The sequence below is a fragment of the Heterodontus francisci genome, chromosome 1, assembly GCF_036365525.1.
Source record: "Heterodontus francisci isolate sHetFra1 chromosome 1, sHetFra1.hap1, whole genome shotgun sequence".
Lineage (NCBI taxonomy): Eukaryota > Metazoa > Chordata > Chondrichthyes > Heterodontiformes > Heterodontidae > Heterodontus > Heterodontus francisci.
The window spans coordinates 323,438-336,299 of NC_090371.1; the positions used below are offsets into that span (position 1 = coordinate 323,438).

A 12,862-nucleotide genomic window follows, 5' to 3' on the forward strand; every position below is an offset into this window, starting at 1 on the left:
AATTATCCCGAAAACATTCTATGTACTCCTCATCTGGGCCAACTCTGCCCATCTGATTTTTCCAGTCTATATGTAGTTTAAAATCCCCCATATTTATCGCCGTACCTTTCTGACAAGCTGCCATCATTTCTTCCTTTATACCGTGTCCCACAGTGTGGTTAATGTTAGGTGGCCTGTACACCACTCCCACAAGTGACTTCTTGCCTTTATGATTACTCATCTCTGCCCAAAATGCTTCTACATCCTGATCTCCTGAACTTCGGTCATTCATCTCTATTGTGCTAATACCATCATTAATAAAAAGAGCGACCACTCCACCTTTTCCTAGCTTCCTGTCTTTCCTAAATGCCATGTATCCTTCAATATTCAGGTCCCAATCTATATCATCCTGCAGCCATGTCTCTGTAATGGCTATCAGATCATACTTATTTATTTCTATTTGCGCTCTCAATTATACTGTTTGGTTTCAAATGCTATGTGCATTCAGATACAGTACCTTTAGTTGTGTCCTTTTATTATTTTTGTACCCTCGAGCCTTATCTGTTGATTTACTCTTAGATTTGTATGCTCTGTTCCTTCCTGTCACATTCTGTTTATTATTTCCCTTAAATGTGGGAGGCATAATTGGGAAATTTGCTGATGACACACAAAAATTGGCCATGTAGTTGATAGTGAAGAGGATAGCCGTAGACTCCAGAAAGATATCAATAGTTTGGTTGAGTGGGCAGAAAAGTAGCAAATGGAATTCAATCCAGACAAGTGTGAGGTAATGCATTTGGGAAGGGCAAATAAAGCGAGGGAATACACAATCTAGAATGAGCTGGCAGAGGAGGTGCTGGAGGCAGGAACAGTAGCAACATTTAAGAGGCAACTGGACAGGTACTTGAATGAGAAAGGCATAGAGGGATATGGAATTAATGCAGGCAGGTGGGATTAGTATAGATAGGCATTATGGTCGGCATGGACGCGGTGGGCCAAAGGGCCTGTTTCTATGCTGTACGACTCTATGACTCTACAATAAACGGGAGGTTAGTGAGAGGGATAGAACAAAGAACAAAGAACAGGACAGCACAGGAACAGTCCATTTGGCCCTCCAAGCCTGCGCCGATCTTGATGCCTGCCTAAACTAAAACCTTCTGCACTTCCAGGGACCGTATCCCTCTGTTCCCATCCTATTCTTGTATTTGTCAAGATGCCTCTTAAACGTCGCTATCGAACCTGCTTCCACCACCTCCCCCTGCAGCAAGTTCCAGGCACTCACCACCCACTGAGTAAAGAACGTGCCCCGCACATCCCCTCTAAACTTTGCCCCTCTCACCGTAAACCTATGTCCCCTAGTAACTGACTCTTCCACCCTGGGAAAAAGCTTCTGACTATCCACTCTGTCCATGCCGCTCATAACTTTGTAAACCTCTATCATGTCGCCCCTCCACCTCCGTCGTTCCAGTGAAAACAATCCGAGTTTTTCCAACCTCTCCTCATAGTTAATGCCCTCCAGACCAGGCAACATCCTAGTAAACCTCCTCTGTACCCTCTCCAAAGCCTCCACGTCCTTCTGGTAGTGTGGCGACCAGAATTGCACGCAATATTCTAAGTGTGACCTAACTAAAGTGCTGTACAGCTGCAACATGACTTGCCAATTTTTATACTCTATGCCCCGACCGATGAAGGCAAGCATGCCGTATGCCTTCTTGACTACCTTATCCACCTGCGTTGCTACTTTCAGTGACCTGTGGACCTGTACGCCCAGATCTCTCTGCCTGTCAATGCTAAGGGTTCTGCCATTTACTGTATACTTCCCACCTGCATTAGATCTTCCAAAATGCATTACCTCACATTTGTCCGGATTAAACTCCATCTGCCATTTCTCCGCCCAAGTCTCCAACCGATCTATATCCTGCTGTATCCTCTGACAATCCTCAACACTATCCGCAACTCCATCAACCTTTGTTTCGTCCGCAAACTTACTAATCAGACCAGCTACATTTTATCCAAATCATTTATATATACTACAAACAGCAAAGGTCCCAGCACTGATCCCTGCGGAACACCACTAGTCACATCCCTCCATTCAGAAAAGCACCCTTCCACTGCTACCCTCTGTCTTCTATGACAGAGCCAATTCTGTATCCATCTTGCCAGCTCCCCTCTGATCCCGTGTGACTTCACCTTTTGTACCAGTCTGCCATGAGGGACCTTGTCAAAGGCTTTACTGAAGTCCATATAGATAACATCCACTGCCCTTCCTTCATCAATCATCTTTGTCACTTCCTCAAAAAACTCAATCAAATTAGTGAGACACGACCTCCCCATTACAAAACCATGCTGCCTCTCGCTAATAAGTTCGTTTGTTTCCAAATGGGAGTAAATCCTGTCCAGAAGAATCCTCTCTAATAATTTGCCTACCACTGACGTAAGGCTCACCGGCCAATAATTTCCTGGATTATCCTTGCTACCCTTCTTAAACAAAGGAACCACATTGGCTATTCTCCAGTCCTCTGGGACCTCACCTGTTGCCAATGAGGATGCAAAGATTTCTGTCAAGGCCCCAGCAATTTCTTCCCTTGCCTCCCTCAGTATTCTGGGGTAGATCCCATCAGGCCCTGGGGACTTATCTACCTTAATGCTTTGCAAGACACCCAACACCTCCTCCTTTTTGATAATGAGATGACTGAGACTACCTACACTCCCTTCCCTAGGCTCATCATCCACCAAGACCTTCTCTTTGGTGAAGAAGTGAGAGACCTTGGAGTGCATGTCCACAGGTTCTTGAAGGTGGCAGGACAGGTAGATAGAGTGGTGAAGGAGGCACATGGAATGCTTTCCTTTATTGGCTCAGGTATAGAATTAGAATTAGAACATTACAGCACAGTACAGGCCCTTCGGCCCTCGATGTTGCGCCGACCTGTGAAACCATCTGACCTACACTATTCCATTTTCATCCATATGTCTATCCAATGACCACTTAAATGCCCTTAAAGTTGGCGAGTCTACTACTGTTGCAGGCAGGGCGTTCCACGCCCCTACTACTCTCTGAGTAAAGAAACTACCTCTGACATCTGTCCTATATCTATCACCCCTCAACTTAAAGCTATGTCCCCTCGTGTTTGCCATCACCATCCGAGGAAAAAGACTCTCACTATCCACCCTATCTAACCCTCTGATTATCTTATATGTCTCTATTAAGTCACCTCTCCTCCTCCTTCTCTCCAACGAAAACAACCTCAAGTCCCTCAGCCTTTCCTCGTAAGACCTTCCCTCCATACCAGGCAACATCCTAGTAAATCTCCTCTGCACCCTTTCCATAGCTTCCACATCCTTCCTATAATGCGGTGACCAGAACTGCACGCAATACTCCAGGTGCGGTCTCACCAGAGTTTTGTACAGCTGCAGCATGACCTCGTGGCTCCGAAACTCGATCCCCCTACTAATAAAAGCTAACACACCATATGCCTTCTTAACAGCCCTATTAACCTGGGTAGCAACTTTCAGGGATTTATGCAGCTGGACACCAAGATCTCTCTGTTCATCTACACTACCAAGAATCTTCCCATTAGCCCAGTACTCTGCATTCCTGTTACTCCTTCCAAAGTGAATCACCTCGCACTTTTCCGCATTAAACTCCATTTGCCATCTCTCAGCCCAGCTCTGCAGCCTATCTATGTCCCTCTGAACCCTACAACATCCTTCGGCACTATCCACAACTCCACCGACCTTAGCGTCATCCGCAAATTTACTAACCCACCCTTCTACACCCTCTTCCAGGTCATTTATAAAAATGACAAACAGCAGTGGCCCCAAAACAGATCCTTGCGGTACACCACTAGTAACTAAACTCCAGGATGAACATTTGCCATCAACCAACACCCTCTGTCTTCTTTCAGCTAGCCAATTTCTGATCCAAAGCTCTAAATCACCTTCGACCCCATACTTCCATATTTTCTGCAATAGCCTACCATGGGGAACTTTATCAAACACCTTACTGAAATCCATATACACCACATCCACTACTTTACCCTCATCCACCTGTTTGGTCACCTTCTCGAAAAACTCAATAAGGTTTGTGAGGCACGACCTACCCGTCACAAAACCGTGCTGACTATCGATATTGAACTTATTCTTTTCAAGATGATTATAAATCCTGTCTCTTATAACCTTTTTCAACATTTTACCCACAACCGAAGTAAGGCTCACAGGTCTATAATTACCAGGGCTGTCTCTACTCCCCTTCTTGAACAAGGGGACAACATTTGCTATCCTCCAGTCTTCCGGCACTAGTCCTGTCGACAATGACGACATAAAGATCAAGGACAAAGGCTCTGCAATCTCCTCCCTAGCTTCCCAGAGAATCCTAGGATAAATCCCATCTGGCCCAGGGGACTTATCTATTTTCACACTTTCCAAAATTGATAACACCTCCTCCTTGTGAACCTCAATCCCATCTAGCCTGGTAGCCTGAATCTCAGTATTCTCCTCGACAACATTTTCTTTCTCTACTGTAAATACTGACGCAAAATATTCATTTAACACTTCCCCTACCTCCTCTAATTCCACACACAACTTCTCACTTCAAAAGCAGGGACGTAATGCTGGAACTGTATAAAACACTGGTTAGGCCATAGTTGGAGTATTGCATCTCGTTCTGGTCACCACATTACAGAAAGGACATAATTGCTCTGGAGAGAGTACAGAGGAGATTTACAAGAATGTTACCAGGGCTCGAACGTTGCAACTACGAGGAAAGATTGGATAGGCTCGGGTTGTTTTCCTTAGAACAGAGGAGGCTGAGGGATGACTTCACAGAGGTGTACAAAATTATGTGGGGCCGAGATAGAGTAGATAGGAAGGACCTGTTTCCCCTAGTTACCAGGGGACACAGATTTAAGCTGATTGGTAGAATGATTAGAGGGGACATGAGGATAAACTTTTTCACCCAGAGGTTGGTGGGTGTCTGGAATTCACTGCCAGGAAAGGTGGTGGAGGCAGGAACCTTCAATTCTTTTAAAAGGTACCTGGACATGCACCTGAAATGCTGTGGCCGGCAAGGCTATGGACCAGGTGCTGGAAAGTAGGATTCGATTGGGCAGCTAGTTTTTCCGGCCGGTGCGGACATGATGGGCTGAATGGCCTCCTTCTGTGCTGTAATTTTGTGTATGGTTCTGTGGTTTCTATGAACACATGGAATGTACCTGAAGTTTGCTGAGCATTTCCTCAAACAACTTTCGAGCTTCTGGGCTGTCTGGTTCCTCAAAGTAATCGGCGATCCCAATGTGCACCACAATCGACTTTAAACTGCGACAGACACCTTGGAAGGGAAGAAACATTCATAAGAGATGATAACTTAAAGAACTGGGTAACCAGAATAGTCCAATACTTTTATTTCTATAATCCAAAATGATAACAATTAGGAGAGTGGGAAACGTGAGATTGAGAAGCAGAATTGATTAATGAGATTCGTATCCTTCTCTATTCCCTAATCGGACCCACCCTCCTCTAGTATCAATTACTTATGTAATTACTTATGTAAGATTTTTTGGGTTCATTTTGTGTTAACTGCCATTCTATTCTCATACTCTCTCTTTGCCAGTCTTATTTTCTTCACTTCCCCTCATGGCTTATCATAGAATGCTTACAGTACGAAGTGAACAACTTCACATTTTCCCACATTATACTCCATCTGCCAGTTTTTTGCCCACTCACTCAACCTATCTGCAGAGTCCTTATGTCCTCTTCACAACATACTTTCCTACCTATCTTTGCCACTAGTTACAGCCTACCAACGTTTATCCCTACTCTCTGCTGTTAACAGGTGTTTCTGTAACTGACATCGTGAATCCTGGATGGTGTGTTGTCTCCCTGACAGAAGGATTGAGAACCAGAGGACACCAATTTAAGGTGATTGGCAAAAGAAGCAATGGTGACATGAGGGAAAACTTTTTTTACACAGTGAGTGGTTAGCATCTGGAATGCACTGCCTGAGAGTTATTCAATTGAGGCCTTCAACAGAGAATTGGATAATTATCTGAAAAAAAAAATTGCAGAGCTTCGCAAAAAAGTGGGGCAGTGGGACTACGTGAGTTGCTCTTGCAGAGGGTGATGGGACAAATGGCCTCCTACTGTGCTGTAAGCATTCATCTTGCCATCATCAGGACAGCTCTTAAGAATACCAATGTCAGGGAAGCAACAAACGAATACTGTATGAGAAGAGTGTGCTGATTGATTGGTCAGTGGCCTCTGATTGATAGAGGCGTTGCTGTGAGTAATGAACCAGCAAAAGGCTGTCACTTATTTTGTTTAGTTGAAACGGGCGCAATGTGTGCAAATGCTCTTTCTGTCTGCAAAGAACGGGGTCCTGCGTATTTATATATGTAGCTTCCAGTACATACAAATGCGCAACACTGCGAGCCTGATTGACAATCTTAAATTGGTTGTCAGCGTAATTCTTAGCACACTGAGGATTATTGCGCAAAGATGGGAGGTGGGTCAGAAGATTGGACAGAATATAAAAAACAGCAAAGAATGACTAAAATATTGATAAGGAAGGTAAGATTAGAGTACGAGAGAAAGCTAGCTAGAAATATAAAGACAGATAGTTTGAGTTTCTACATTTATTTAAAAAAGAAGAGTTAACAAAGTGAGTGTTGGTCCTATAAAAAGTGAGTCTGGGGAATTAATAATGGATAATAAGGAGATGGCAGTGAATTGAACAGATATTTTGCATCGGTCTTCACTATTGAGGATACAAGTAACATCCCAGCATTAGCTGTAAGTCAGGAAAATGGAAGGGAGGGAGGAACTCAAGGAAATTACAATCACTTGGGATGTTGTACTGAACAAACTGTTGGAGTGGCGGGCTGACGAGTCGCCGGGTCCTGATGGACTTCACCCTAGGGTATTAAAAGAAGTAGCTAGTGAGATAGTCGATGCGTTAGTTTTAATTTTCCAAAATTCTCTAGATTTGGGGAAGGTTCCTTTAGATTGGAAAATAACGAATGTAACTCCCTTATTCAAAAAGGGAGGGAGACAGAAAGCAGGAATCTACAGGCCAGTTAGCTTAACGTCGGTCTTAGGGAAAATGTTAGAAGTTATTATTAAAGATGTTATAGCAGGGCATTTAGAAAAATTCAAGGTAATCAGGCAGAGTCAACATGGTTTTGTGAAAGGGAAATCATGTTTAACCAATTTACTGGAGTTCTTTGAGAGAGTTACATGTGCTGTGGATAAAGGGGAACCGGTGGATGTATTGTACTTAGATTTCCAGAAGGCATTTGATAAGGTGCCAAATCAAAGATTATTGCAGAAAATAAAAGCACATGGTGTAGGGGGTAACATATTGGCATGGATAGAAGATTGGTTCACGAACAGGAAACAGAGAGTAGGCATCAATGGGTCACTTTATGGTTGGCAAGATTTAACGAGTGGTGTGCCACAGGGATCTGTGCTGATGCCTCAACTTTTTACAATTTATATAAATGACTTAGAAGAAGGGACTGAAGGTATGGTTGCTAAATTTGCTGAAAGTAACTTGTGAAGAGGACATAAGGAGGCTACAAAGGGATATAGATAGGATAAGTGAGTGGGCAAAGAGCTGGCAAATGGAGTATAATGTCGGAAAGTGTGAAATTGTCCACTTTGACAGGAAGAATAAAAAAGAAGCATATTATCTAAATGGTGAGATTGCAGAGCTCTGAGATGCAGAAGGATCTGGGTGTCCTAGTTCACGAATCGCAAAAGGTTAGTATGCAGGTACAGCACGTAATTAGGAAAGCCAATAGAATGTTATCGTTTATCGTGAGGGGAATTGAATACAAAAGTAGGGAGGTTATGCTTCAGCTATACAGGGCGTTGGTGAGACCACATCTGTAGTACTGTATTGGGCTCCTTATTTAAGGAAGGATGTAAATGCATTGGAGGCAGTACACAGAAGGTTTACTAGACTAATACCTGGAATGGGTGGGCTGTCTTATGAGGAAAGATTGGACAGGCTAGACTTCTATCCGCTGGAATTTAGAAGAGCAAGAGGTGGCTTGATTGAAACATATAAGATCCTGAGGGGTGTTGACAGGGTGGATGTAGAAAGGATGTTTCCCCTTGTGGGAGAATCTAGAACTAGGGAACACTGTTTAAAAATAAGGGGTCACCCATTTAAGACAGAGATGAGGAGAAATTTTTTCTCTCAGAGGGTCATGAGACTTTGGAATTCTCTTCCTCAAAAGGCAGTGGAAGCAGAGTCTTTGAATATTTTTAAGGCAGAGGTAGATAGATTCTTGATAAACGAGGGGGTGGAAGGTTATCAGGGGTAGGTGGAAATGTGGAGTAATCAGTTCAGCCATGAACCTATTGAATGACGGAGCAGGCTCGAGGGGTCGAGTGGCTTACTCCTGCTCCTAATTTGTATGTTCGTATGTTATTTAGCAAATGTTGTCCAATCGCAGAATCACATCTCATGTTGGACACTGTGTTTTGAGTTTTGTAAGCACAGGCTGGTTGGGTACGGTCTGTACCTAGCCCGTTGCGAACAGTGGAATGGACATGTTGTTTGATATGATCCGCCAGTCTTTGGGACGTACGGCCTATATACCTGGCATCACACTGGCATTGAAATTCATATATCACATTACTCATTTGTGTAATTGTCAGTCGGACTTGGGTGTCCTTGTTCATTAGTCACTGAAAGCTAATATGCAGGTACAGCAAACAATTAAGAAGGCAAATGGTATGTTGGCCGTCATTATAAGTTGACTTGAGTATAACAGTAAAGATGCCTTGCTGCAATTATATAGAGCCTTGGTGAGACCGCACCTCGAGAACTATGTGCAGTTTTGGTCTCCTTACTGAAGGAAAGATATACTTGTCATACAGGGAGTGCAACAAAGGTTCACCAAACTAATTCCTGGGATGGAGGGATTGTCCTAGGAGGAAAGAGTAAATAGACTGGATCTTTATTCTCTGGAATTTAGAAGAATGAGAGGTGATCTCATTCAAACATACAAAATTCTTAGAGGGCTCAACAGGGTAGATGCAGGAAGGATGTTTCCCCCGGTTAGGGAGTCTACAACCAGGGGACACAGTCTCAGAATAAGGGGCAGGCTATTTAGGACTGAGGTGAGAAGGAGGGACTGAGCTCAGAGGGTGGTGAATCTTTGGAATTCTCTGCCCCAGAATGCTGTGGAGGCTCAGTCGTTGAGTATGTTCAAGACTGAGATCAATAGATTTCTACATATTAAAAACATCAAGGGATAGGGAGATAGTGCAGGAAAATGGTGTTGAAGTAGAAGATCAGCCATGATCTCACTTAATGCCAGAGTGGGCTCGAAAGGCTGAATGGCCTACTCCTGCTCCTATTTCTTTTGTTCTTAAGAGAGAGAGGGGGAGAGAGACAGACAGAGAGGGGGAGAGAGAAAGACAGACAGAGAGGGGGAGAGAGAGACAGGGGGAGAGAGAGAGAAACAGACAGAGATAGAAGGGAAGAGAGACAGACGGAGAGATTGGAGAAGATTTTTGGGTTCCCTTTTAGGTTGATTGCCATTCTATTCTCATATTCTCTCTTATTCACCAGTTTTATTTTCCTTTTCACTTCCTCGCTCAACTTTGTGTATTTGACCTGGTCTCACTTGAAGAAATCAATGAAATAGTGAGGAAGGATAGAATCACAGAATCACAGAATAATACAGTGCAGAAGAGGCCCTTCGGCCCATCGAGTCTGCACCGATGCATTAAAACACCTGACCTGTCTACCTAATCCCATTTGCCAGCACTTGGCCCATAGCCTTGAATGTTATGACGTGCCAAGTGCTCATCCAGGTACTTTTTAAAGGATGTGAGGAAACCTGCCTCTACCACCCTCCCAGGCAGGGCATTCCAGACTGTCACCATCCTCTGGGTAAAAAAGTTATTCCTCAAATCCCCCTTAAACCTCCCGCCCCTCACCTTAAACTTGTGACCCCTCGTAACTGACCCTTCAACGAAGGGGAACAGCCTCTCCCTATCCACCCTGTCCATGCCCCTCATAATCTTGTCCTTGGAAAATTGGCTTGAAAAATCATGATGGGGAATCTGTATGGGTAGAGCTAAGAAACACCAAGGGGCAGAAAACATTGGTGGGGATTGTCTATAGGCTCCCAAACAGTAGTGTGAGGGATGGCATTAAACAGGAAATTAGAGATGCGTGCAATAAGGGTACAACTGTAATCATGGGTGACTTTAACCTACATATAGATTGCTCAAACTAAATTAACAATAATACTGTGGAGAAAGATTTCCTGGAGTGTGTACGTGACGGTTTTTTAGGCCAATACGTTGAGGAACCAACGAGAGAACAGGCTATCCTAGACTGGGTATTGTGCAATGAGAAAGGATTAATTAACAATCTTGTTGTGCGGGGTCCTTGGGGAGGAGCAACCATAACATGATAGAATTCTTCATTAAGATGGAGAGTGAAGCAGTTGAATCGGAAACTAGGGTCCTGAATCTAAATAAAGGAAACTACGAAGGTATAAGGAGCGAGTTGGCTATGGTAGATTGGGGAACTTCACTAAAAGGGTTGACGGTGGATAGGCAATGGATAATATTTAAAGAACGTGTGCATGAATTACAACAATTATTCATTCCTGTCTGGTGCAAAAATAAAACAGGAAAGGTGGCTCAACCGTGGCTTAAAAAGGAAATTAGGGTAGCAGTGGATGGGTGTTTTTCTGAATGGAGGAATGTGACTAGTGGTGTTCCGCAGGGATCAGTGCTGGGACCTTTGCTCTTTGTAGTATATATAAATGATTTGGAGGAAAATGTAGCTGGTCTGATTCGTAAGTTTGCGGACGACACAAAGGTTGGTGGAGTTGCGGATAATGATGAGGATTGTCAGAGGATACAGCAGGATATAGATCGGTTGCAGACTTGGGTGGAGAAATGCAGATGGAGTTTAATCCAGACAAATGTGAGGTAATGCATTTTGGAAGGTCTAATGCAGGTGGGAGGTATACAGTAAATGGCAGAACCCTTAGGAGTATTGACAGGCAGAGAGATCTGGGCGTACAGGTCCACAGGTCACTGAAAGTGGCAACGCAGGTGGATAAGGTAGTCAAAAAGGCATACGGCATGCTTGCCTTCATCGGTCGGGGCATAGAGTATAAAAATTGGCAAGTCATGTTGCAGCTGCACAGAACCTTAGTTAGGCCACACTTAGAATATTGCGTGCAATTCTGGTCGCCACACTACCAGAAGGACGTGGAGGCTTTGGAGAGGGTACAGAAGACGTTTACCAGGATGTTGCCTGGTCTGGAGGGCATTAGCTATGAGGAGAGGTTGGAAAAACTCGGATTGTTTTCATTGGAACGACGGAGGTGGAGGGGTGACATGATAGAGGTTTACAAAGTTATGAGCGGCATGGGCAGAGTGGATAGTCAGAAGCTTTTTCCCAGGGTGGAAGAGTCAGTTACTAGGGGACATAGGTTTAAGGTGCGAGGGGTAAAGTTTAGAGGGGATGTGCGAGGCAAGCTTTTTACACAGAGGGTGGTGAGTGCCTGGAACCTGCTGCCAGGGGAGGTGGTGGAAGCAGATACAATAGCGACGTTTAGGAGACATCTCGACAAATACATGAATAGGAAGGGAATAGAGGGATATGGGCCCCGGAAGTGCAGAAAGTGTTAGTTTAGGCAGGCATCAAGATCGGCGCAGGCTTGGAGGGCCAAATGGCCTGTTCCCGTGCTGTACTGATCTTTGTTCTTTGTTTGTTATGTAAGAGTCAACCACATTTCTGGAGTCACATGTAGGCCAGACCAGGTAAGGACAGCAGATTTCCTTCCCTAAAGGACATTGGAGAACCAGATGGGTTTTTACAACAATTGACAATGGTTTCATGGCCATCATTAGACGAGCTTTTTAATTCCAGATTTATTAATTGAATTCAAATTCAACTCTCTGCTGTGGGATTTGAACCCATGTCCCCAGTGCAATACCCTGGGTCCCTGGGTTACTAGTCCAGTCACAATACCACTATGCCACTGCCTCCTGTCGTGTATGTGGATTTTCAGAAGGCTTTTGATAAGGTCCCATAGAAGAAATCAGTGTGCAAAATTAAAGCACATAGGAATGGTAATATACTGGCATGGATTGAGAATTGGTTGACAGACAGGAAACAGAGAGTAGGAATAAACAAGGTATTTTTCCAGGTGGCAGGCGGTGACTAGTGGGGTACCACAGAGATCAGTGCTTGGGCCCCAGCTATTCACAATATATATTAATGACTTGGGTGTAGGAACTAAGTGTAACATTTCCAAGTTTGCAGATGACACAAAGCTGGGGGGGAGTGTGAGCTGTGAGGAGGATGCAAAGAGGTTCCAATGTGATTTGGACAAGTTGGGTGAGTGGGCAAAAACATGGCAGATGCAGTATAATGAAGAGAAATGCGAGGTTATCCACTTTGGTTGTCAAAACAGAAAGGCAGATATTATCTGAATGGTGATGGATTGGGAAATGTGGAGGTGCAATGAGACCTGGGTGTCCTTGTACACCAGTCGCTGAAAACAAACATTCAGGTGCAGCAAGCATTTAGGAAGGCGAATGGTATGTTGGCCTTTATTGCAACAGGATTTGAGTACAGGAGCAAGGCATCATCGAGTTATACATCACAGAAACAGGCCCTTCGGCCCATCGTGTCTATGCCGGTCATCAAGCACCGAACTATTCTAATCCCATTTCCCAGCACTTGGCCCGTAGCCTTGTCTGCTATGACATTTCAAGTACTCATCTAAATACTTCTTAAATGTTGTGAGGGTTCCTGCCTCTACCACCTTTTCAGGCAGTGTGTTCCAGATTCCAACCAGCCTCTGAGTGAAATTTTTTTTCCTCAAATCCCCTCTAAACC

The 12,862-nt window shown here is 44.2% G+C and overlaps 1 protein-coding gene across 1 annotated transcript in view; it reads right to left on the reverse strand.

Moving 5' to 3' along the window:
• Window positions 1-12,862, reverse strand: part of fbxo41 (F-box protein 41) — a 619,689-nt gene that overhangs the window by 66,596 nt on the left and 540,231 nt on the right. Inside the window, exon 12 of the mRNA XM_068027311.1 lies at window positions 5,190-5,305. Within this exon, the coding sequence (XP_067883412.1) occupies window positions 5,190-5,305 (116 nt within the window). The remainder of the gene's footprint in view (window positions 1-5,189; window positions 5,306-12,862) is intronic.